Source organism: Rhinatrema bivittatum, chromosome 2 (genome assembly GCF_901001135.1).
Source record: "Rhinatrema bivittatum chromosome 2, aRhiBiv1.1, whole genome shotgun sequence".
NCBI lineage: Eukaryota > Metazoa > Chordata > Amphibia > Gymnophiona > Rhinatrematidae > Rhinatrema > Rhinatrema bivittatum.
The window spans coordinates 664,441,911-664,467,478 of NC_042616.1; the positions used below are offsets into that span (position 1 = coordinate 664,441,911).

The 25,568-nt window shown below is 44.4% G+C and overlaps 1 protein-coding gene across 1 annotated transcript in view; it reads right to left on the reverse strand.

Annotated features, from left to right (window-relative positions):
• The window catches only part of NCOA2 (nuclear receptor coactivator 2), a 649,459-nt gene that overhangs the window by 93,098 nt on the left and 530,793 nt on the right, over positions 1-25,568 (reverse strand). Inside the window, 1 exon segment of the mRNA XM_029591446.1 lies at positions 20,666-20,944. Within this exon segment, the coding sequence (XP_029447306.1) occupies positions 20,666-20,944 (279 nt within the window).

Genomic DNA, 25,568 nt, shown 5'->3' on the forward strand with positions numbered 1-25,568 from the left:
TGGGATACATCCAAGGGGTCCTAAGAGATGTCCTAGCAGCCCTACTGGCTGACCTTTTCAATGCTTCCTTAGAGTCTGGGGTAGTTCCGGAGGACTGGAAAAGGGCGGATGTGGTTCCTATTCATAAAAGTGGAAGTAAGGAGGAGTCTGGGAGCTACAGGCCAGTTAGTCTGAGCTCTGTGGTGAGTAAACTAATGGAATTGCTGCTAAGAAAGAGGATAGTGCAATTTTTGGAATCCAATGGATAGAAAGGTTCGTGGCAGCATGGTTTTACCAGAGGTAACTCTTTTCAAATGAATCTGATCAATTTTTTTGATCAGGTGACCAGAGAATTGGATCAAGGGATAGTCCTAGATGTAGTATACTTGGATTACAGCAAGGCCCTTGACACAGTTCTGCACAGAAGACTTATAAACAAATTGTGCACCCTTAGTATGGATTCTTGAGTGACTGTGTCAGAAACTTATTGAGTGGGAGGCGACAAAGGGTAGTGGTAAATGGAGTGTTCTCTGAGGAGAGGATTGTTACTAGCGATGTGCCTCAGGAATCAGTCCTTGCACTGGTTCTTTTCAAAAGTTTTGTGAGCGACATAATGGAAGGGTTGTCTGGAAAGGTTTGTCTTTTTGCAAATGATACCAAAATCTGTAATAGGGTGGGGACAGCCAAGGAGTGGAAAACATGAGGAGGGAATCTAGCGAAGGTTGAGGAATGATCTAAGAACTGGCAGCTAAAATTTAATGCTAAAATAAAATGCAGAGTAATGCATTTAGGATGCAAAAACCCAACGGAAAGGTAACGTATTGGAGATGAAATTCTTCTAAGCACAAAGGAAGAATGGGATCTGGTGGTAACTGTATCTCATGATTTTAAGGTGGCCAAACAGGTGCACAAAGTGACAGTAAAGGCCAAACTCTTGGTTGAATAGGGAGAGGAATGGTCAGCAGAAAAAAGGGGGTGATATCGCCCCTGTATAAGTCCCTAGTGAAATCTCACTTGGAATACTATGTATAAACAGGATGGAGTTGATCCAGAGGGTGGCTGCTAAAATGGACCATAGTATTCATTCTAAAGCATATGGAGTTAGAAAAAGATCTAAACATGTATACCTTGGAAGAAAGGTGAGATATGATAGAGACATTCAAATATCTAAAGGTTTCCATGCACAGGAGATGAGTCTTTTTCAATGAAAATGAGGCTCTAGAAATAGGGGTCATGAGATAAGGTTGAAAGAGGGTAGACTCAGGAGTAATCCTTAGGAAATACGTCTTTACAGAGAGGGTGGTGGATGTGTAGAACAGCCTCCCAGTGGAAATGGTTGAGACAAAAACAGTATCTGAATTCAAGAATAATTACAGGGGATCTCTAAGGAAGTGATGAGAATTATAGTACTGAATTGACTGGACGGATGGGCAGACTTGATGGGCCATCGGTCTTTTTCTGCAATCATGTTTCTATGGCTGCCAGCATGGTTTAATGGTAAAGTTCTGGAGGTAGTTAAAGCTAAAATGACATCAGTCACAAAATGGAAAGCAGACCCAAATGATGAAAATAGGAAAGAACATATGCTCTGCAAGTTAAATATAAAACTGAACAAAGACAGGCCAAGAAAGATTTTGAGAAGTTTGCCAGTGAGGAAAAAACTAACAATAAAACCTTTTTCAAGTGCATTGAAGCAAAAAGCCCATAAGGGAGTCAGATGGTTCATTAGATAACTGAGGGACAAAAGGGGTGCTCTGGGAGGACAAGGATATAGCAGAAACACTGAATGAATTCTTTGCCTTGGTTACATATCCACACCTGAAACATTCTTTCATGATTAGGTAGGAGAGTCACAATATAAGAGGGGCCTGTTTTATTTTTATGCTTTAAATATTTAATATTGATTTTGTTGTTCTATGTTTATATTATTTTTTAAATGTTTCAGATTCTGTAAGAAGTAAAATGAATGTTTATGTTTAATTGTACTCTGCACAAGACAGGAAATTCCTGGATGTAGTGGAATATAAATTATTTAAATAAATAAATGGCAGAGATTCTGAGCAACTATTTATTTATTTATTTAAAAATATTTCTATACCGTCTTTTCAAACTAGTTTGATCAAGACGGTTTACAAGAGACAAATTATAAAGGAAAAATTAACCAGAAATTAAATTTAAATCAAATAAAATAAAAATTATAAAATAAAATAAATTAAAATCAAATTAACAACAGAAGTTAAAAAAGATAATAGAAAGAATAAAAATACATTATATCATTATAATCCCTACTCTTATAAATAAAATATACTAATTTTAACAAAAACAAGTAAAAACTAAAACAAATATCTCTGATAGTGGAGGATATAATAGTTCAGACTGACATACTAAAGAGTAACAAATCACTAGGACCAGATGGCACCCACCACCAGAATTCTAAAAGACCTAAAACATGAAACTGCTATCATGTTACAAGTAATCTGTTAAAACAGCCACAATACCTGAAACCTGGAAGGTGGCCAATGTGATACCAATTTTTAAAAAGGTCTCTAAGGGTGATCCAGGAAAAGCAAGTTTGCTTACCGTAAACGGTGTTTCCGTAGATAGCAGGATGAATTAGCCATGCTGTCATGGGATCTGTCAATCAGGTCTGGGAGGCGGAGCTTGTCAAAGCACAGATCAGAGCTTTGTTCTCTGCGGCTGTGCGTGTGTTCCCGCGCAGGAAAGTAACAGAATCTCCTCAGTCTGTGATTAAGCTGTATTGTAGTCAAAGACTTGGTGACTGCCATGGAGGAGGGTGGGTCAGCATGGCTAATTCATCCTATCTACGGAAACACCGTTTACGGTAAGAAAACTTGCTTTTTCCCGTCGATAGCAGGGCTGAATTAGCCATGCTGTCATGGGAGTCCCAAGCTCCCAATCACGTTGTTTCTGATATGTATGTTTGTATGTGATCATTAACAGTGTGGCAGTCACCATGGATAGGAGGATAGAGATTGCAGTATTGCTTGTCCTATATCTTCGCAGCAGTGGCTGCTTGTTGATCAAGGCAGTAATGAGATGTGAAGGTATGCAGCGATGACCATGTAGCTGCCTTACAAATGTCTATGGGTTGCCATTCTTTAGGTGTGCCAATGAGGCTGCTACTGCTCTGACTTGGTGAGCTTTAAGTTCTGAATATAGCTGTAAATTCTGTTTATCGTAACAGAATTTGATGCACTGTGCTATCCAGCTGGAGATGGTGCGTTTAGCCACTGGTAATCCAGGTGCCTTTGGGTCAAAGGAGACAAAGAGTTGAGAAACACGGGAGTCTGAGTTTGTCCTTTCTTTGTAGTATGCTAAAGCTCTTTTGCAATCTAGTGTGTGCAGTAGTTTTTCCCTATCATTTGCATGAGGTTAGGGAAAAAGGTGGGTAATTCCATGATCTGATTGAGATGGAATTGAGAAACCACTTTTGGTAGGAAGGATGGGTGAGTTCTGAGAACTACCTTTTGAAATTGCAAATATGGAGAATAATGGACCAAGACCTGTAATTCACTAACTCTTCGTGCCGATGTTACTGCAACAAGGAATACAACTTTCCATGTGAGGTATTTAATATGTGCCGAGTCCATGGGTTCAAACGGAAAAAGCATGAGCTGTTCCAGAACTATATTGAGGTTCCATGGAAGTGGAGGCTTAGAGATTGGAGGACGAAGGTGAGTTAGTCCCTTAATGAAACGAGATAGTAATGGGTGATTGGATATAGGAATATTGTTAACTGGTCTATGATATGCCCCTATAGCACTGAGATGAACTCTGATGGATGATGTTGCTAGACCAGCTGTGTATAGTGTACGAAGATAGTCTATAAGTAGTTCAGGTGAGCAGTCCAACGGTGGTACACCTTTGGAAATGCACCAGGTAGAGTAACGTTTCCATTTATAGCTATAATTTTTCCTCGTTGAGAGTTTCCTGGATTCTAACAAGATGAATTGTGCCGAAGTGGAAATTCTCTGTTCTGTTAGAAGGAGCCTCTCATTCTCCATGCTGTCAAGTGGAGAGATGAGTGTAGTGGGTGTAGAAGCGTCCCTTGATCTTGGCAGAGAAGATCTTGGCAATTCGGTAACCGAATTGGATCCATGATGGATAGTCGGAGAAGGAAACTGTACCATGGTTGCCTCGGCCAGGCCAATGAGTATCAGTTGAGCTTTGTCTGCTATGCACTTTTGAATTGTCCTCGTTATGAGTGGTATGGGAGGAAAGGCGTACAGGAGACCTGTCGTCCACGGGATGAGGAAGGCATCTTGAGCGATCCTGAATTGGCTTGGTCTTATCGAGCAGAAATTGGGAACTTGAGCATTGATCTCCATTGCAAAGAGATCTATCGAAGGTGTCCCCCAGTGCATGAATATGTCTTGGGCTATTTCTGTATTGAGTGCCCATTCATGAGGATGAAATATGCGGCTTAGCCTGTCCACTCTTGTGTTTGCAACTCCTGGTAGGTAAGTTGCTTGGAGATGTATGCAATTTCTGTGAGCATGTTCGAAGATTGTCAGGGTCTCCTTGCAAAGGGACCATGAACCGGACCCTCCTTGTTTGTTGATGTAAAACATCGCCACTTGATTGTCCATGTAGATCATTACCCTGCGTCCTTTCAGGTGGTCTTGGAGCACTTGTAATGCATTCCGAATTGCTCTGAGTTCCAATAAATTTATTTGCAAGTTTTGTTCCGAGATTGTCCATAACCCTTGTGTTTCGTAAATCTCGAGATGTGCACCCCAGCCCTTGTGAGACGCATCTGTGGTTAATACTGCGTTGTGAGGAGGGGAACTGAACAATGCTCCCTTGGATAGGGTGGAGTCTAGGAGCCACCATGTTAAATCTTTTCTCATTTCGGCGGTCAACGATATCTTCTGTGTCAATGGTTGCGAGTGCTGTTTCCATTGACGTTTCAAGCCCCACTGCAGTCTGTTCTTTCCTTGCATGGAAAGAACAGACTGAGGAGATTCCGTTACTTTCCTGCATGGGAACACACATGCAGCCGCAGAGAACAAAGCTCTGATCTCTGCTTTGACAAGCTCCGCCTCCCAGACCTGACTGACAGATCCCATGACAGCATGGCTAATTCAGCCCTGCTATCGACGGGAAAACTACAGACAGATATACCTGATGTTGGTGTCAGGCAAAATGGTAAAAACTATTCTTAAAACAAAATCATTGGCCATATAGAGAGACATGGCTTAATGGGGGAAGAATCAACATAGTTTTAGCAAAGGGAAGTCTTATCAGAGTTTTTTTGAAGGCATAAACAAATATGTAAAAATGAGCCAGTTATAGTGTATTTGGATTTTCAGAAGGCATTTGACAAAGCACCCCCCATGACAGACTCCATGGAAAATTAAAAAGTCATGAAATAAGAGGCAATGTCCTATAGCGGATTGGTAACTGGTTAAAAGAAACAAGAGGGTAGGACTAAATGATCAGTTTTCAAATAGAGAAAGATCATTACTCAAGTACCACAGGGATCTGTGCTAGAACCTGTGTGGTTTAACATATTCATAAATGATCTGGAAAAGGGAATGATAAATGAGGATCAAATTTGCAGATGATACAAAATTGTTCAAAGTTGTTAAAGCAGCAGCAGCAGATTGAAATGTACTACAGAGGGATCTTGTGAGATTCGCAGCCGAATAGTAGATGAAATTTAATGTGGGAAAACTGCAAAATGATACACATAAGAAAAAGTAATCCCAACTACAGGCACACAATGCTGGGTTTTGTATTAGGAAATCACCATCCAAGAAAAGGACCTTGGAGTCCTTTTCGTTAATACATTGAAATCCTTGGCTCAGTGTGCAGCAGCAGTCAAAAAAACAAATAGGAATGATCTGAAAAGGAATGGAGGATAAAAGCAAGTTTTTGTACCGTAAACGGTATTTTCTGTAGATAGCAGGATGAATTAGCCATGCTGTCTGGAAGCGCCCCTGGCGGCTTGATGAGGGAACTTCTCTCAGAACATTGAAAGACGTGCTTCTGCACACATGTGCGGTACTTTCCCGCGCATCTGCCTGCATCGCCTCAGTTTGTGAGAAAGCAGAGTTGCTTACCTGTAACAGGTGTTCTCCCAGGACAGCAGAATGTAGTCCTCACATATGGTGTGATGTCGTCAGATGGAGCCCTGTCACGGAACACTTTTGTCAAAGTTTCTAGAATTTTGACTGGCACACTGAGCATGCCCAGCATGCCATAATCCCTGTGGCCAAAATGTGCGAGCGAAAAATAAAATAATAAAACGATTTTGGACCCAACTCCGCAGGGTGGCAAGTGAGTTTCATTAGGACTTCATCCTGCTTTCCTGGGAGAACACCTGCTACAGGTAAGCAACTCTGCTTTCTCCCAGGACAAGCAGGATGGTAGTCCTCACATGTGGGTGATTAGCACGCTAAAGGCTGACTCATATTTGTTTTGACCAACAGCGTAGAACTTGTGCAACAGGCACAACTGGTGTATTGTTGGTAAAAATGAGGCAGCCTGAAAATCACAGCAGGTGGATGTGGAAGGAGTTGGGATTATACTGAAATAAGTTCTTCAAGACGGATTGGCCAAAGGCAGAGTCTTGATGTCCTTCCTTGTCCAAGCAGTAATGTCTGCAAATGTGTGTAGAGGTGTCTATGTTGCAGCTTTACAGATCTCAGCAAGTGGGACTGAATGATAGTGTGCTACTGACATTGCCATGGCCCTTACTGAGTATGCCTTCACTAGTCCCTGAAGGGGAAGGCCTGCTTTCTCATAGCGGAATTTGATATAGTCTGCTAGCCAGTAGGAGAGAGTTTGTTTGCCCACTGCAACTCCCGGTTTGTTTTTAATCGAAAGAAACAAAGAGTTGGGTGGCTTTCCTATGGACTGCAGTGCGGTCTAGGTAAAATGCAAGTGCACGTTTACAGTCCAAGGTGAGAGTGAGGCCTTGGGAAAAAGGTGGGCAAGACTATAGACTGATTCAGGTGAAAATCTGTTACCATCTTGGGAAGGAACTTAGGGAGAGCACAGAGGACCACTCGGTCATGGAGGAACCTTGTATAGGGTGAGTAGGTGACAAGGGCTTGTAACTTACTGTCCCTTCGAGCAGATGTAATGGCTACTAGGAAAAGAACTTTCCATGTAAGAAATTTAACATCGCAGGAGTGCAAAGGGAGGCGCATGAGTCTTGCAAGTACTACATTTAGGTCCCATTCAGTAACTGGTGGCCGTAGAGAGGGCTTAAGTTGAAGTAAGCCCCTCATGAACCGACTCACAAGGGGGTTGCGCTGTTATTGGGGCATCTCCTACTCCCTTGTGGTACGCTGAGATGGCACTGAGGTGTACCCTTACCGAGGAAGTCTGGAGACCAGAGTCTGAAAGGTGCCAGAGATAGTCTAATAGAGATGGAGTGGGGCAGGAAAAGGGGTCGATACCTTTTTGCGTGCACCACATGGTAAATCTATTCCACTTAGAAAGATAGGATTTTCGTTTGGAAGGTTTTTGTGAAGCTACAAGCACTTGAGAGACCTTAGTTGAAAGATTGAGCAGTTGTAGGATCAGGCTTTCAACATCCAGGCTGTGAGGGATAGGGTCTGAAGGTTCAGGTGGCGTAACATGCCATGGTTCTGAGTTATGATATTGGGCACTGTGGCCAGGGGAATTGGTTCTCGGATGGAGAGGTCGAGAAGCATGGGAAACCATACTTGTCGAGGCCAATAAGGGGCTGAGTATCATTGATCCTTTATTCTGTTGTAGCTTCATGAGAGTTTTGGCTATCAGTGGTATTGGAGGATATGTTTTCCAGGGGTGAGTGAAGGCGTCCATGGCTAACGTGTTTTGTTGCCTGTGCAGGGAGCAGAAACTGTCCACTTTGTGATTCAGTTCAGATGCAACGAGGTCGATGGTTGGTTGACCCCAGCATTGGAAGATTTTGCTCGCTACACCGGGATCCAGAGACCACTCGTGGGGATGGAAACCGACTGAGGCGATCTGCTACTACGTTCTGTATGCCCGCCAGATACGTGGCCCGGAGATGCTTGGAGTGTGCAAGGGCCCAGGCCCAGATCTGCACAGCTTCTTGGTAGAGGAGGTAAGAGCCTGTGCCTCCCTGTTTGTTCAAGTACCACATTGCAACCGTATTGTTTGTCTGTATGAGAACAGTCTTGTGTGAAAGGCAGTCCTGGAATGCATATAGAGCACAACGTATGGCTCGAAGCTCTAAGAAGTTGATTTGAAACTTTGCTTCGAGTTGTGTCCAAGTCCCTTGAGTTTGAACGTTGTTCACATGAGCTCCCCAACCCAAGTTGGATGTGGCCGTGGTTAAGGTCACTTGAGGAATTGGTTGCTGGAAGTGTAGACCTGTCTGCAATTTGGATTTGTTTGTCCACCAGAGAAGTGACAGACCAGTTGGTCAGTTACATGGATCTGGGATGAAAGAAGCTGAGTGGCTTGGAGCCACTGAGATTTCAAAGTCCATTGAGTTATTCTCATGGCTAACCTGGCCATAGGAGGGACGTGTACCATGGAAGCCATGTGGCCCAGCAATATGAGGAATTGATGGGCTGAGGCTGCTTTGTATGTGCGCAGAGATTTAGCCAACTTGGAGAGTATGTCCGCGGGGTCGTTGAGCAGGAAGGCCTTTGCAACTGTGGTGTCCAAATCTGCTCCAATGAAGGTAAGGAGGTAAGATGGATTCAGGTGGGATTTCTGGTAATTCATCAGAAATCCTAGCAAGTGTAGAAGATTCATAGTGAGCTTTAGAGAGTTGAGAGCTCCTTGCTTGGACCGACTCTTTATTAGCCAGTAATCCAGGTAAGGAAACATGTGTACGGTGTTTCTGCGTAGATGTGCGGCAGCCACTGCTAGGCACTTTGTAAACACTCGATGTGCTGAGGCCAGACCGAATGGCAGAACTCGATATTGAAAATGCTTATGACCCACTATGAAGCGCAGGTATTTGCGGTGATGGGGGAATATGGCGATATGACATCCTGAATTTTTCTTTTTGAAGAAATTTGTTGAGATTGAGGAGGTCTAGGATGGGGCGGAGACCGCCCAATATGTTTGGAATCAGAAAATAATGTGAGTAGAACCCTCTGCCCCTCTGTGTCAGGGGGATGGCTTCTATGGCCCTGGTTCGCAGAAGGGTGGAAAGTTCTGACTCTAGAAGCAATGTGTGGTCTTTTCGGGCCCACAGTGGATTGGGTGGAGAGTCCGGGGGTACTGTGAGGAAGTTTAGACGGTAACCCTGGGCTATGATGGATATTACCCATTGATCCGTTATGGAGGCACCAGTTGTTTTTGAAGTGGTGCAATCGGCCTCCTATGGGTATTTCTGGGTTTGGGTTCATGGACGAGTGGCCGCTGTTCTCTGGAAATGCATCAAATTCTGGAGGCTGGACCAGCTTGTGGGGCTGGCTGTGCTCTGGGTGCTTTGGGCTGGCGTGTATGTCTTTTCTGAGGGGCTCTGGCTGGTCTCGCTCTAGATGCAGGAGGATAGTATTTGCGTGAGCGGTAGAATGGTCTTCTGGGGTCCCTTCTCATGCTTTTGTGGGATGAGGAGGGAGCGTCTTTCGTGACTAGAAAATTGACATAGGGTCTCGTGTGGTCTTTCAACTGAGTCACTGCATCTTGTATTTTATCACCAAAGAGATTGTCTCCAGTGCACGGGAGATCAGCAAGCTTGTCTTGGACCTCAGGTCTTAAATCAGAAGCTTTTAGCCAGGCCCATCTTCTAGCACTGATTCCTGTTGCTGACAACCAGTAAGCAGTCTTGAAGGAGTCATATGCCACTTTTACTTCATACTTCGAGGCCCTTGTGGATAATGGGAGTCAGGCTTTCTTGTTGTTGTTGAGGCAAGGAGTCTGCGAAATCTTGGACTTGTTTCCAAAGGTTTCTTTGGTACTGGGTCATATATAGCTGGTAGGCGACTATATGGGATACCAACATGGAGCCTTGGAAAATTTTCCGACCCAGTCCATCTAAGAACTTCTGGCCCTTACCAGGAGGAGCTGAGGAATGCGGACATAATCGTTTTGCCTTTTTCTGTGCAGACTCCACCACAACAGACTGATGAGGCAGTTGTGGTTTTTGAAAGCCTGGAGCATGTTAAACTAGATATGTTGCATCTGTTTTCCTGTTTACTGGTGGAACAGTGCCAAGATGCTCCCATAGGCGGTGTAGGAGATTCAACAGGACTTCATGCACTGGAATGGCCATAATTTCCTTGGGGGCATCAACAAACTGCAGAACCTCCAAGGTCTTGTGACACGTGTCCTCCTCCGTCACTAGATTGAAGGGGATGTTTCAGACATTTCCTTGATAAAGTTGGCAAAAGAAAGGGTCTTCGGGAGGAGACCGCCGTCTTTCCTCTGGAGGAGAAGGCTCAGAGCAAGTCCTCTGATGTAGAGGTATCTGTATCCACATCCTCCCATGGGTCACAGGGAGTCTCATGTCGAGATCCGGAAGGAGCGAGAATGTCCAACACTCCAGAGTATGTTGGCATCGATGGAAGGGGAATGGTGGACATTTAGGGCCCGAGAGCCCCGATGGACCTTGAAAGGTTCCGGCATCGATGGACCTGGAGATGGAGTTGGACTGGAAGCAATGTCGTCATCCTCCGAGGAGCCCAGAATGGGTATCGGGAGCTGCAGAGTTCTCGATGGCAGTCTCTGTGCTGATGGAAGGGCTGAGTCGGGAAAGCACCGATGAGGGAATTGAGTCGGTCCAGCAATGGTGCAAACATCGATGGTTCTGGGGTCAGTGCCGGTATGGGGGCCGGCATCAATGGCAGTTGCAGGTTTCGGAAGGCATCGGGGACTGCCTGGCGGACAAAGTTGTCTAGTTCCTCCCTGAAAGCTGGTGTGGATAGCGCAGCTACAGGGGGAAGCAGGCTAGGTGTTACTGGCTCTTCCACAGGAGTTTATGGAGGAACAGTACCCGGCAACAATGTCAGTGGGGAACGCCTCGGGGTCTTGGGTGCAGACGAGGATGTGGGCTCCTCTTCGAAGGCGACTCGATGGCCATTGATGCCGCTGTGATGTTGGTGCCGGCACTGGCAGTGGAATTGCTTCTGTGCCAGTGGCAATGTTTCTCTCGGTGCTCGGTCCGGTCTTTCCCCGGCACAGAGGATGACGCTACTGATGCCCTGGATGGCGTCTGACAGACAGTCACAGTCTCCTTGCCACTTCCAGCAAGACTTGTCGGTGGAAGGACCTTTACTCGCCGGTGATGACTGTGCAGAAGTCGATGGAGTTAACTTTGATTTGAAGAGTGTCTCCATCTTATCCAGATGGGCACGTCTGCCTTTTGGAGTCATTTGGGCGCATTCGGGACACCGACGGACATCATGTGACGAGCCCAGGCACAGAACACACACAGTGTGAGGATCCATGATGGACGTTGTTCGCGGACACTCTGGACACATTCTAAACCCAGTTGCCATGTCGGTAAAAAGGGTGCGAAACGGTTGGTGGCCTGCGGGAACCAAATGGTAAGGCGGCAGGAACCAACCAGAGACACGGGAAAAGTACTCACTGAGCATCGGAGGAAACCTATACAATGGGAGACCCTTGCCAGGGAACTTTTAGAGAAGTAAAACTTCAAGTTTTTCCGTGAGGAAAAAAGGTGAGAGAAATCTCATAGTTCCTAACCCATGAGGCAAACTGCAGCGCGGAAAAAAAAAAAAAAAAAAAGAGTCTGAAGGGAGACCCCTGTGGCCACAGGGATTATGGCATGCTAGGCATGCTCAGTGTGCCAGTCAAAGTTCTAGAAACTTTGACAAAAGTGTTCCGTGACAGGGCTCCGTCTGATGACGTCACCCCACATGTGAGGACTATCATCCTGCTTGCCCTGGGAAAAAGCACAGGGGCGGATTTTAAAACGAGCGCGAATAGCCTACTTTTGTTTGCGCTCCAGGCGCAAACAAAAGTACGCTGGATTTTAGTAGATACGCGCGGAGCCGCGCGTATCCGCTAAAATCCTGGATCGGCGCGCGCAAGGCTATCGATTTCGTATAGCCGGTGCGCGCCGAGCCGCGCAGCCTACCCCCGTTCCCTCCAAGGCCGCTCCGAAATCGGAGCGGCCTCGGAGGGAACTTTCCTTTGCCCTCCCCTCACCTTCCCCTCCCTTCCCCTACCTAACCCACCCGCCCGGCCCTGTCTAAACCCCCCCCTTACCTTTGTCGGGGGATTTACGCCTCCCAGAGGGAGGCGTAAATCCCCGCACGCGAGCGGGCCTCCTGCGCGCCGGGCCGCGACCTGGGGGCGGGTACGGAGGGCACGGCCACTCCCCCGGACCGCCCCGGGCCGTAGCCACGCCCCCGTACCCGCCCCCAAAACGCTGCCGACACGCCCCCGAAACGCCGCAACGACCGGGCCCGCCCCCCGACACGCCCCCGACACGCCCCCCTCGGAGAACCCCGGGACTTATGCGAGTCCCGGGGCTCTGCGCGCGCCGGGAGGCCTATGTAAAATAGGCTTCCCGGCGCGCAGGGCCCTGCTCGCGTAAATCCGCCCGGTTTTGGGCGGATTTACGCGAGCAGGGCTCTGAAAATCCGCCCCATAGAGCATAGGGCAGTGGTAGTTGCTGGAAGGTAGAGCAGGCAGAAGATAGAACTGTCCAAGGAGGAGGGTGGGGACGCATGGCTAATTCATCCTGCTATCTACGGAAAACAGTTTACTGTAAGAAAACTTGTTTTTTTTCCCCATAGATAAGCAGGCTGAATTAGCCATGGTGTCTGGGAGTCCCTAGCTCAGAAATGAGCAGGTAGATTGTGGATGCTCGTAAGGGAGTAGGATCTGCTGTGCAGCGTGCCCCGGAGGTTGTGGACAGTTCAAGAGTTGGTAGAATAACGTAATATCTCCTGCCCCATAGATGCGTCGGTACTGACATATTGATGGAGGTAGTAATGAGATGTGAATGTATGCAATGAAGACCATGTAGCTGCTTTGCAGATGTCCTGAATTGGCACTTGTTGCAGATGTGCAATTGACGCAGCGACCACCCTCAGCTGATGTGCTTTGACTTTGGAAGGCAGCTTTTCGCACAGCCGAAAAGCAGAACTTGATGCACTGGGTTAACCAATTTGCTAAGGTACATTTAGTTACTGGAAGTCCCGGAACATTCAGGTTGTAGGACAGAAAGAGTTGAGAATGTCTGGTGGGTGTACTAGTCCTTTGCAAAAGAGCGTTGGCCTACTACAAGCAATCTAAGGTATGCAGCAGGGCTTATCGGCTGGAGGCATGCGGATGTGGGAAAAAAGGTTGGCAAAGTTATGGTTTGGTTGAGATGGAACGCTGAGATCACCTTCAGTAGGAGGGATGGGTGTGTTCGAAGGGTGACCTTGTCATGGCAGAATTGAAGATAGGGCGTGTGATGGACCAGCGCTTGAAGCTCACTGATCCTCCGCACCAAAGTTATTGCTCCTAGAAAGAGGACCTTCCACGTGAGAAATTTCAATGAGGATGACTGCATTGGCTCAAACGGTGGATGCATCAGCACCTCCAGGATTACGTTTAGGATCCATGGGACTGCTGGGTGTGTAACCGTAGGGCATAGTTGCAAAGCCCCTTTCATGTACTGAGAGATGAAGGGGTGCGTGGAAATACAGGCACCCTGAACAGAGGGGTGATAGGCCGTAATAGTGCTGAGGTGTAGTCTGATGGACAAGATTGCTAGTTCCAACATATACAAGGAGTGCAAGCGTTCCGGACAACACTGAAAAGGGTCCAGGGATGCAGATATACATCAGCGGCAAAATCGCGTCCACTTAGCTGCATAATTCCTCTGCGTGGACGGTCTGTGTGAGGAAATAATAATATCCTGTACCTCCAGTGAAATGGGCAGATGGCTCAATACCTCCCTTTCAATCTCCATGCCGTCAAATGGAGGGACTCCTGTTTGGGATGAAGAAGCATCCTGTCTTCTTGTGTTAGGTCATCCGGTATGCGAGGAAGAAGGATTGATGGTTGAAAGGAGAGGTGCACGAGGTAGGCATACCACGGCTGTCTGGGCCACGCCGGTGCTATGAGGATAAGATCTGACTCCTCTGCGATGCATTTTTTGTAACACCTGTGCGATAAGTGGAATCGGGGAGCACGCATACATCAACGATCCCTCCCAGTGAAACAGAAAGGCATCTTGAGCCACTTGCTGGGAGCTGGGGTACAGGGAACAGAATACCAGTAACTTCACATTTTGTTTGGTGGTGAAGAGATCTATCATCGGAAGTTCCCACCTGTGGAAGAGGGAGGACACCACTTCTGGATGCAGCTCCCACTCGTGGGGATTAAAGATTCTGCTGAGCCGGTCTGCTTCCATGTTTCTTACTCCGGGTAGATAAGTGGCTTGCAATTGATGGACTGAGTCAGCACCCACTCCAGAATGAGCACTGACTCCCTGCAAAGCAGTTTGGAACCTGACCCGCCTTCCTTGTTGATGTAGAACATGGCTACCTGATTGTCCATGTAAATCATGACGGTTTTGTGTTGAAGAAGGCGAACAAAGGCATGGACTGCATATCGAATAGCTCAGAGTTCCAACAGATTGATTTGAAAACGTTTTTCTGAGGGAGACCAAAGGCCTTGGTTCTTGAAGTGTACTACATGAGCTGCCCAACCCTTGGTGGAAACATCCATGGTTAGGACTAGCTGGTAAGATGGAGTTCAGAAAGTTGCTCCAGATTGGAGAAATTCCTGGTCGCAGCCACCAGTTGAGGTCTGACAATATCGGGCGAGTTAGATTCATCGTCCTTGACATGGGATGGGATTGTTGGGACCACTGGGACTTCAGTCCCCACTGAAGTTGGCACATATAAAGACGTATGTATGGGACCTTATACATGGCCGCTGCCAGGTGAACTAGCAACGTGAGAACTTGGCGTGCTGTGGGGCAGGAAAGGCTCTTTAAAGTCGAAACGAGCTCCCAGAAGGTGCAAATCCTGTCTTCAGGAAGGAAGGCTTTGTATAGGTTCTTACTGATGATGGCGCCTATGAGAGGGGTCCAGATGAGAATTCTCGTAATTGATGATAAATCCCAGCTGCTCCAAGCAGGTTATTGTCTGAAGTTGGTATGTGTGCAGACATTCTGGGCTTGGGGCGATGAGAAGCCAGTCATCCGGGCAGAGAAAGAGCTTTAGTCCTCTTTTCCGAAGATAGGCCATAGGCCTCAGCCTATGGCCTATCTTTTCCGAAGATAGGCCATAGGCTGAGGATAGGCCGAATGGCAGCACTCTGTATTGGAAGTGTCTAGTGTTGACCTGAAAACAAAGGTAGTGCCAGGAAGAGGGGTGCATTGGTATGTGGGCATAGGCATCCTTGAGGTCCAAGGAACACATCCAGTCATTGGGTTGCAGAAAAGGCAAAATAGTTTTGAGGGAAGTCATCTTGAACTTCTCCCGGCAAATGAAGCGATTGAGGACATGCAAGTCCAGAATAGGTCATTGTTCCACACATTTCTTGGGAATAAGAAAGAATTGGGAGCTGAACCCTTAGAATTGTTACTGCAGAGGCACCACCTGAATGGCCCACTGGTGGAGTAGTAAATGAACTTCCTGCAAGAGGAGGGGAAAGTCCTGCACACCCTTGGGGGAAGGAGCTAGGTGTGGTAACGCGAGCTTGGACTTGAAGTTTAGGTGGTAACAATTCTGGACAATGTTCAGAACCCAAACGGTCTATATGTGCCCATGCCTGAGCGCAGGAAGCTAGATGGCTGCCCAACTTCCTGTAGCTGTGGCCAGGTGCTTTTAAAAAGATTGCTGAGGCTTCTGTCCCGTGCTCTGCACCAGTTTCTGCAGGTGCTGGGTGTGACTACAATTTCTCTGCTGGGGCTGTTGTTGCTGTGGTCTTTGTGGTTGGTACGAGGGCCTATATGATGAAAAAAAGGCCTGTAGGACTGCCTGGGATAGAACGGCTTCCGGAAGGTGGAGTAGTATCGCTTTGGCAGTGACTGTTCCGTTGGAGACGTGAAAAAGGACACTACTACACTTTGCTCTTTTAACTGGGAAACCATTTCCCGAAGCTTGTCCGCCAGCTTCTTGTGAACATCCATACGAATGGCACTCACTCGCAGCCAGGCTATCCTTTTGGCTGTAATGGCTGTGGCGGAAGTCCAAGCCGACGTGTCAAAACCCTTCATAGATTGTGCGAAGCAGATGTTGGAGCCTTTCTTCCATGTCAGTAATGCCCCATCTCTGGGGTCAATTTACCTGCACCTTGGTCTTCCTCTGACTTCAGGATCTGAAGGCATTCATAGAGATACTGGGTAATGTATAATTGATGCTACTGAATTTTTGCATTCAGCATCGATCCCTGGAATACCTTTTTCCCCCCAAAGTCATCTAGGTAACGGTTATCTTTACCTGGAGGGGAGCTGGGAGTACAGTCTGGTCTTTCTGGCTCGCTTCATGGTGGATTCCACCACCACAGATCCATGCGGCAACTGGACTAGGCCATAGTGGAATGACTTTCTCTTTCTAAACTTGAGCTCTGTCGTTCTAGAAGTGACAGGCGCTGAGAACGGAGATTCCCATGCCCTGTCCATAACTGCGACCAGGACTGAATGTGCAGGCAGGGAAGTGAGCTCCGCCGGTACGTCAAAAATCTTGAGTAAGACATGAACTTTATCCCTAGGGTCCAGTAGTTTTTTGGTCTCCCAGCTGAGGACGGCGCTCACTTTCTCTACAAATCTGGAGTAGGACAGATCTTCTGGTGGTGACGTGGTTTCCGGGGGATCCTCAGGGGGATCTGAGGGTATGCCTGTCGAAGACCCAGGAGAGGGGGGAGGAATACGCAGGTTTGCATATAGCGTCCACCTCCTAGGGTCCAGAGTCCTCAACATCGGAGAGGGTCAAGAGTGTTGGTGGAGCCCTAGAATGGTGCAAGCTGCTCTCTCTCATTGAGTCATGTGGCGCATGGCGCTGATGCGTCGGGTGTGTCAAAGTGTAGTGGTAGAACTTGGCTTTTCCCGGCAGAGTCGGCGTTGAAAATGGGTGCTTCGGCGCCGGCTGCATCAAAAGCTTTGCTGCGTGCTTCGGTGCCCCTTGTGTCGATGATTTGGAGGCTCGCTTCGGCGCCACAGGATCCGATCCAGTGGCCCTATGCTTCGTACGATACTTAGCATTGAGAGACTTGCTGCGGGCAATGTGATGTGTCAGGATCAGCGGTGTGGCCCTGCATGTGTCTCTGGCCGGTGGCTCCAAGATCAACGCACTCTATGCAAGAGGGCTGGCACATGTTCCCGGTGCTGAGGCCTGACCTCTTCTCCCCTGCCCAGTCCTTCGGGGATATGGCCCAGTGCGACTTATTGGAGGAAGGTTGCAGAGAGGATGCTCGTCTCTGGCCATCTAGCCTTTTGGGCTCCCGTTCTGGAGAAGAGTGTGCCGATCTCTGGGAGGAGCCTGAAATCTGTGAATTTTTCAGCTCCATAATTCTAATAGCCCACTGACGCTTGGGCCCAGGGGGACATCCTGTTGCCAGTCCCAGCAGGATGCCTGGTCCTGGTCTGGCCCTAGGCAGCAATAGACACCGATGGACATGATTTTGCCGCATTGGCAAAATTTAAACCCAGGAGCTTTAGGAGCCATGATAGCACTGAAAAGTGCTGTTGCGGGTTTGTCTAGGTAAAGAAAAGAGAGATGAAAAAAGAAAACTATTAGAAGAGGCAAGACAGAGAAGAACCCACGACCATTTCTGCACGGGAAAGCAAAAAACTGAGGCGTTGCAGGCAGACATGTAGGAAGGTACTGCGCAGGTGTGCAGAAGCATATCTTTCAACGTTCTAAGAGAAGTTCCTGCATTGAGCCACCAGGGATCGCTCCCAGACAGCATGACTATTTCAGCCTGCTTATCTGCAGGAAAAAACAGAAAATATATTGCCTCTGTATCCAGCCATGGTGCGATCACCCCTTGAGTACTATGTGCAGTTCTGGTCACCCTCTTCTAATAGTGGAACTATAAAGATGCAAAGGAGGATGATAAAAATGATAAAGGGACTAGAACAGCTTTCCTATGATGAGCTGGCTGAGAATGGACTGAGAATGGACATGATAGCAGTTTATAAAATCATGAATGGGGTAGAATGGGTAAATAAAGGACGGTTATTTACTCTTTCAAAAAATACTAAAACAAAAGGATATGTCATGAAACTAGCAACCAGCAGATTCAAAACAAATTATAGAAAGTACTTTTTCACTCAACACAATCTAGCTATTGAATCTGCTGTCGGAAGATGTCAATGAGATCAGCACAGTGGGGTTTAAAAGAGGCTTGAGCAAGCTCCTGAAAGAAAAGTCCATAATATATTAGTCAGGAAGACTAAAAAATGCTAACACTATCCCCAGGAATAATAGGAAACAGATCTAATTTATCTACTTTATGGGCTCTGCCAGGTACTTTCTACCTGGATTGGCCACTATCAGAGAAAGGATGCTGGGCTTGATGGAACTTGGTCTGATCCAGCATGGCATTTCTTATGAGGTCAGACAGAATGCATCCGAGGGTATTAAGGGAACTCAGACAAATTCAAGTAGCTCTGCTATCTGACTTCTTCTATACTGTTTAGAGTTGGGAATGGTTCCAGAGGACTGGAGACAAGCAGAGGTGATTCCTCTTCACAAAAGTGGAAGTAAGAAAGCAGCTGGGAACCACACAACATTTAATCCAAACCCTGTGATGAGTAAATTAATGGAATTTCAGCTAATACAAAGGATAGTGCAGTTTCTGGAATACAATGAATTACAAGATCTGAGGTAGTATGGGTTTACAAGAGGCACGTGATGTCAGACAAATCTGATCAATTTCTTTGATTGGGTGACTAGAGAGTTGGATCAGAGGAGAATGCTAGATGTAATGTACTTTGATTTCGGTAAAACCAGTGACAGTTTCACATAGATGCCTTATAAATAAACTGAATGCCATCAGTATGGGCCTTAAAATGACTGACTGGGTTAGAAACTGGCTGAGTGGAAGGTAAACAAAAGTAGTGTATAAATGACGATAGAGAGTCACCAGTGGTGTGCCACAGGGATCAGTCCTCTAGATCTGTAACATTTTTATAAGTGATATTGTGGAATGATTATCAGGAAAGAGTTTTCTTCTTGCAGATGATACTAAAATATGCAACAAAGTAGAAACCCAAGGTGGTGTGGAAAACATGAAAAAGGATCTAGCGAAGCTTGATCAATGGTCTTGAGTCCAGCAGCTAAAATGTAATGCTAAAATCTGCAAAATTGTGCATTTGGGCTGCAGAAACCAAAGAGAGTGGTAAAGTAGAGGGGTGAAATTCTTCATATATACTAAAAAGAGCAGGATATATGGGTGATACATCTGATGATCTCAAGGTGGTCACACAGGAGGATAAGTTGATGACAAAAGCCAGAAAGATGCTTGGGTGGACAGGGAGAGGAATGGTCAGCAGAAAAAAAAGAAAAGATGACATTGCTCCTGTCTAAGTCCCTGGTGAGACCTCATTTGGAATACTGTGTACAATTTTGGAGACTGCATCTTCAAAAGAATATAAACCGAATGGAGTGAGTCCAGAAGAGACAACTAAATAGTCAGTGGTCTTCATTATATGGCAACAGATTTAGAGATATAAACATATATAGCTTAGAGGAAAGGTGGGATAGGGAAGATATGATGGACACATTTAAATACTTCCAAGGTGTCAATGCACAGTAGATACGCCTCTTTCAATGGGAAGATGACTCTGGAATGAGGGATCATATGAGTAAGGTCAAAGGGAGTAGACTTAGAAGCAATCTAATAAAATAGTTATGTACAGAAATGGTGATGGAATAGTCTCCCATTGAAGGGAATAGTCTCCCAGTGAAGGGGGCACTGAATCTAAATTCAAGAAAGCACGGGACAAGCAGACAGTATCTTTGACGGAGTGGCAAGGATTGCAGAGCTGAGTAGTTGGTGAGCATGGTTTATCTGCCATCATGTTTTATGTTTGCATGTAAACTATGACACTAGTTTTTAAAAATATGCTAAATATACTACATTTTTTTTTAAATAAAAGAAAAAAAGACTGAAATATGTAGCACAATATTAACTAAACATTAGCACTTTTCTTGAGAAGAACTCTTCTGGTCTATATGTCATCTCAATGACAACATATGGACAAGCCACTTCCTTTCCTTTTTTTTTCTATAACCTTCACAACATTTACTTTTACTGTCTACACATGAATTTTCAAAATATTGCTCTAAGGAGCAAAACCAAAGTATTTTTCTTAACTTACAGCATGAATTTCCTGGGATTTTGTCCAAACATCTACTTTTTTAAACTGCTTTTTAAATCTTAAATCCTGGCTCTTCCTGATCATAGTCTTGGAGATTTTAACAATCTTTTCTATATTTCCTGAAGCCTCTTGTTTTGTCTGTGTGTCTTGATTAGATTCTAAGTCCCACAGCTGAAGCACTGTTTCTTATGTGTATCTGTACAGAGCTTGTCGAGTAGTGCTATAGATATAATAAATAGTAATAATAAGATTTTGTATGTTAAAAACCTATTAGTGACACCTGTATATTCACACCCAAGAAATGTATCTGCGGCAACTCATATGTTCTACAGAAATATTTCAAATAAAAATATATTTGCTAAGACAAAACCAGATGAAACAGTGTTCAGCACGTGCCATAGTCAATGGAATACTAAGAGGTATGATACTAATAAAATAATACAGTACCTGCTGTGCTTGGAGTCTATGTTGGAGTTGCAGTCGCAGCTGATTGGGTGCATTCTGCACCATACCTGTGGGTCGGAGACCAGGCCTGGGCTGCATACGTATCATTGCATAAGTGCGGCGTTGCTCCAATGAGTGAATATTTGGATCCTGCATGGGAGGGTAACTCCCCTGCGTCATTGGAGCCTGAGATGTATATGGCTGATTAAAGACTGGTGCTTTCTGCTCCATTATAATACTGGATTCCTGACTTGGGAAAGGTTCAGGTTCTACACCTTGGCTCTGGAGGAGCAGGGGGGTAAGAAGAAAGAAAGAATAAAATTAGACACTATGCAAATTGATATACAGTATGATCTTATTAAAGGTGTTATCTCTACAGCTTACCACCTCCTACAGAGAGCTCTTTAAGCTCATTCCTTTGTGAGTATTATTTAAGAAAGCATCACATCTGTGTGACAGGCTGCTTAAGGTATAATTTGTTTTTGAGGAAAGATTATTGTATTTTAAAATGTTAAATTTTATTTTATTATGTTTCTAAAATTTTGTAATTATATGCTATTACTAATATGCTATTATTCTATGCTATTTTGTAATGCTGTTATACTTGTAAGTCACTATATTTTTATGAGAAGAGTGTTGTTTAAAACTGAATAAAACAGAATAAATACCTGGCATTTTTAGAAAGCTTAAGGGGCAGCCCTGTTACTGAAGAGCTGTTCAGTAAACCATTGCACAGAATCTGTATTGGAGTGTAATGTGCAGAGGGGAGTGGAACATTATAGCCATGACCTTTGCTGGTACTAGTGCTATGACACAAGGAAGAGAATAGATGACAGGGTCTGGGAATGCAAAATACTGCATAGGAACAGGTAGATAATTGTGCACAGAAATGGAAGAATGACTTAGTGAATGGAAGATGGTTAAATATTTGTTATGGTTGTTAGGTGGCAAACATTTGATATTTGCAATTTTACCTAAAACTGAGCTATCAGTTCACTTCCAGCCAGAGTTTAATTTGTAGATAAAAAGGAAATGGAACTGTGGAGGGGATGAGATGGATGGAGCAGAGGCCAGGTCTGACTTATGCAAAGGGACGGAACCAGGGCCAGGTGTGAAATCTCTCTTATACATCCCCCAAATCAAAGCCATGTGGCTGCTCTTGTCACAGGCTGAGCTGCTCCAACACTGTTTTTCTTTGGGTCCTCCAAGGGCTGGGGGGCCATAAATGATCCATGCAACTACTGGCTCTGTTCTGTTTCCTTAGGGGAGCCAGATCTGATGTACACTGCCGGCTCTGGTTCGCTTTCTCAGGTCCTAGAATGCCATCCAGGTTGTTCTGCCAGAAATTAAGCTCTTGGTAATGGATACAAAAAAAGGTTAAATTAGCATATGTTTGAAAGTTGTGAGCAGTACTGCCATTCATCAAGGCCAGGTTGAAGCCTTGACAATTGGCATTACTGCTCACAACTTTCAAACTTTTACTAATTCAAACCTTTTTGGTATGTTCTTTGCTCTGCAGCGTTTGTTTCAATATCACCCCTTTCCCTTCTGTTTTCTGCAATACGGGAAGAGAAGTGGAGGGGGGAGAGGGGGAATGAGAGGAGTGGCTGGATTAGAGAGGTCAGAATGGCTGCTGTCTTCTCTGTGTGCTTCATACTTAGCCCCTCCTCTTCTCTTCCCTGTAGGCTGCCCGAAGCAGAACACCTCTGCTGCTCTGCCTCTTAAGCCTGAAAAGAAGTGCTGGAACTGTGGTTCCATCTCATTCCCCCTGCTTCTAGCCCTCAGCAGCAACAAAGATACCCTGCCTTAACTTAAGACATTAGAATACTGCTAATAGGACTCATACTGAATTGTTCCTGAAATTCAGTAGAGTACAGTGAAGCACTTTTTGAACAGTATTTTAATTTTTATATAGTGATCATGTATGCAGAACAGTCATAAAAAGGCTCTTACATTATATATTAAATTCTTGCCTATAGAATACATGGTTTTCTTACATTAAAAAACTCTTTAACCCATAAAATTTCTTTGGAAATTAGCTGTTGTGCAATTTAGAAAGGTGGGATTGGTATGTGCTGAACCCAAGCAATTAAATGAAAACTTCATGGAAGCATGAAATATTGGTATATTAATTACAAACTAATTCATACTTTTCATAAAAAAAAAAAAAAGTTTTACTTCATGAGAAGAAAGTACTATTTTAATTAATCTACATTAGATTCACAGTGCATGAATATATCACTAACCAGAAGACCACAATTATCCCAAGGAGTATATCAACGATAAAGCAAAAATCGAACCCAGGAAAATCCACAATGTGTCACAACTAGTAGATGACAATCCCAGAGACCTTCATATAACAGAGACTGAAACGTTCGCTACAGGACTGTTCCAATGTATTTATGGAACTTAGGTGTCCTTTACTTTATATAGGTAGAACCTCAATACCCTTTAAAATAAGGATGCGAGAACATAGAAGCCGCTTAAAAACTAAAAGAGAAGAGGCACCTATGGTAAGACACTGTTTGGATTACCATCACACTTTTGAAAATTATCTTGGACGATAATAGACTATTGTGCAAGTTCACAATGTGGGAGACATTCCCCATTTAAATCGCTTAGAACACGGATGGATTTATAAATTTAAACACCATATCACCAAATGGTATGAATAAAGCCATCAATTGGTACTCGTTAATCTGAAGCACTTTGTATGAACATTGAAGAAATTATCAACTAAATACCACATTACCAATAATGTGTACTGTTTTAAATAATTTTGTAAGATCCATATTTTATTGCCTCAGAGTTTTGCTTGCTCTGACATATATGTACGTGTGGTTTTCTTATTGGTTAATTTTCGCATCCTTCATTTTTCAAACCTGGTTTCATGCCTTTAAAAGACGGGAGCTATGATGTCAAGATGCTCTATGCAGTCTGATGGGATATATTTTGTGAATAACCACTGGGTTATATATGTTATAATACTGCGAGTTTCTTTTGTTTAAATTTTATTGATTTATAAGATGATCATGTCTTGGGACTGACATTTTTTCGCAGTATTTACCCGATGCCCCTGATGAAGCCTCAAACGCACGGTGTATTGAGCGATTTCTCGGGTTTTAAAATATACGTTTCTTCATGCTCTCATCTCTCACAGAATTTGCAAACTTCAGTTGAAGGACTTTAAAAGATAAGTGCACACTTTTAAATTCAATGTATGTTTCTTAACTTCACAATATGGTTTGGAAAGGAAAATATTTACAAAAAATTATTTCCTAGTTATGAGACCAATGATTAAAACAGAAGAGACATCCTAAGAAACACTTAGCGTTCCATAAATACATTGGAATAGCCCTGTAGCAAACATTTCAGTCTCTGTTATATGCAAGTCACTAGGATGTCATCTACTAGGTGTGACACTGTGGATTTTCCTGGGTTCGATTTTTGCTTTATCAGTGCATGAATATATACAAGCAATTAATTTTGTCAGTGTTAAAAACTGTTGTGAAATGTGTTCATGTTACACTAACTTGTGAAATATTAAACTGCTCAAGTGAACAACAGTTTCTAATAATCATTACTAGCCAATATTAGTTTGTGTCCAAATGCCAAAAAGAAGAGCCAGATCACAATAATTTTCCATAAGCTGCTGTGCAAACAGAAAACAACTACCGGTAACTGCCAATATTCCCATCAATCTGCGCAGGGACCTCTGATTGCCTGGTAATGTTCTAACAGTCTTGCAGTTTCAACTGCACAGGACCCCTTGCCTTACTGAATCTGCTGGCCACACACGGTTCAAACTGTAAGATGGCTGGAATGGTGCCAGGACATTAGACTGCAGTTGGAGGCCCCCAAGTAGGTTAGCATGAATATTGTTAAACAAAGCCCTAACAGCATGCAACATTTACATTTGAAAGCTCAAGATAAGCATTTATGTAAGAAGCTATAGGTTAAGAGAATATGATCACTTATTTTTAACCTTAAGCATGCAAAGACCACATGTTCATTTAGTCATGCATGGACAGCAGAAAAATTACTACAAATGAATGATGAGTAATTATTTCTCTTCTCACTGCTAGGCTAGATCTGAACTGGCAGCTCTGGAAAATGAAATCATCAATTGTATTACAGTTCTATATAAGGATACAGGTGGGAGTTATGACAAAGCTATTTTAACACTCAGAAAAGGAAAAAAGAAAAGTTTCATGATTCTGCATTATTCCTTTGGTGGTTACAAATGTTAGGAATACAGAACAGATCGGGTACACTTTATCTGTTGGCAGTGGCTCGCACACAATTTTACAAATTTAAGTTTAATCAGTATGATGCCCAGAGATCCTACTGTATAAAACAATCCTAACAAAAAAAAATGTTAGGAGGAGGAAAAGTATAAAATTATTTTCTTTGTGATTTGAGGATTAATGCTAGGTTACTCTTGCCTTATCCTAAGAGGTGCTCAGAGTCCTTGAGAAGCCAGACATGGAGCTATGTCCTCCTGCAGTGACTGCCTGATGGCTTTTGTGATTTTCGGCTTGCATACCACCCAAAAGCAAGCTTTAAATCATGAAAAAAAACTCAGGTTAAAAGGATTCTTCTGTACAGGGTATAAAACACTATAGGAGTATATTCTATAATGGAGAATTGGAACCTTAGATGATAGTTTTATTGAAATGCCTTGTTAAAATTTTAACTTTTAAGGTAAACATTTCCAGAACTAACAAATGGAGAAATTACTACTTACCTGATAATTTCTTTTTCTTAGAACAGACAGGCGAATCTGAAACCAGTGGGTTGTGCACCTCTACCAGCAGATGGAGACGGAGCAAAGCTGACATCACAGTATGTATATCCCTGCAGTGACATCAGCCTGCCAGTATTTGCTCAAAAGCCAACTGTGAAC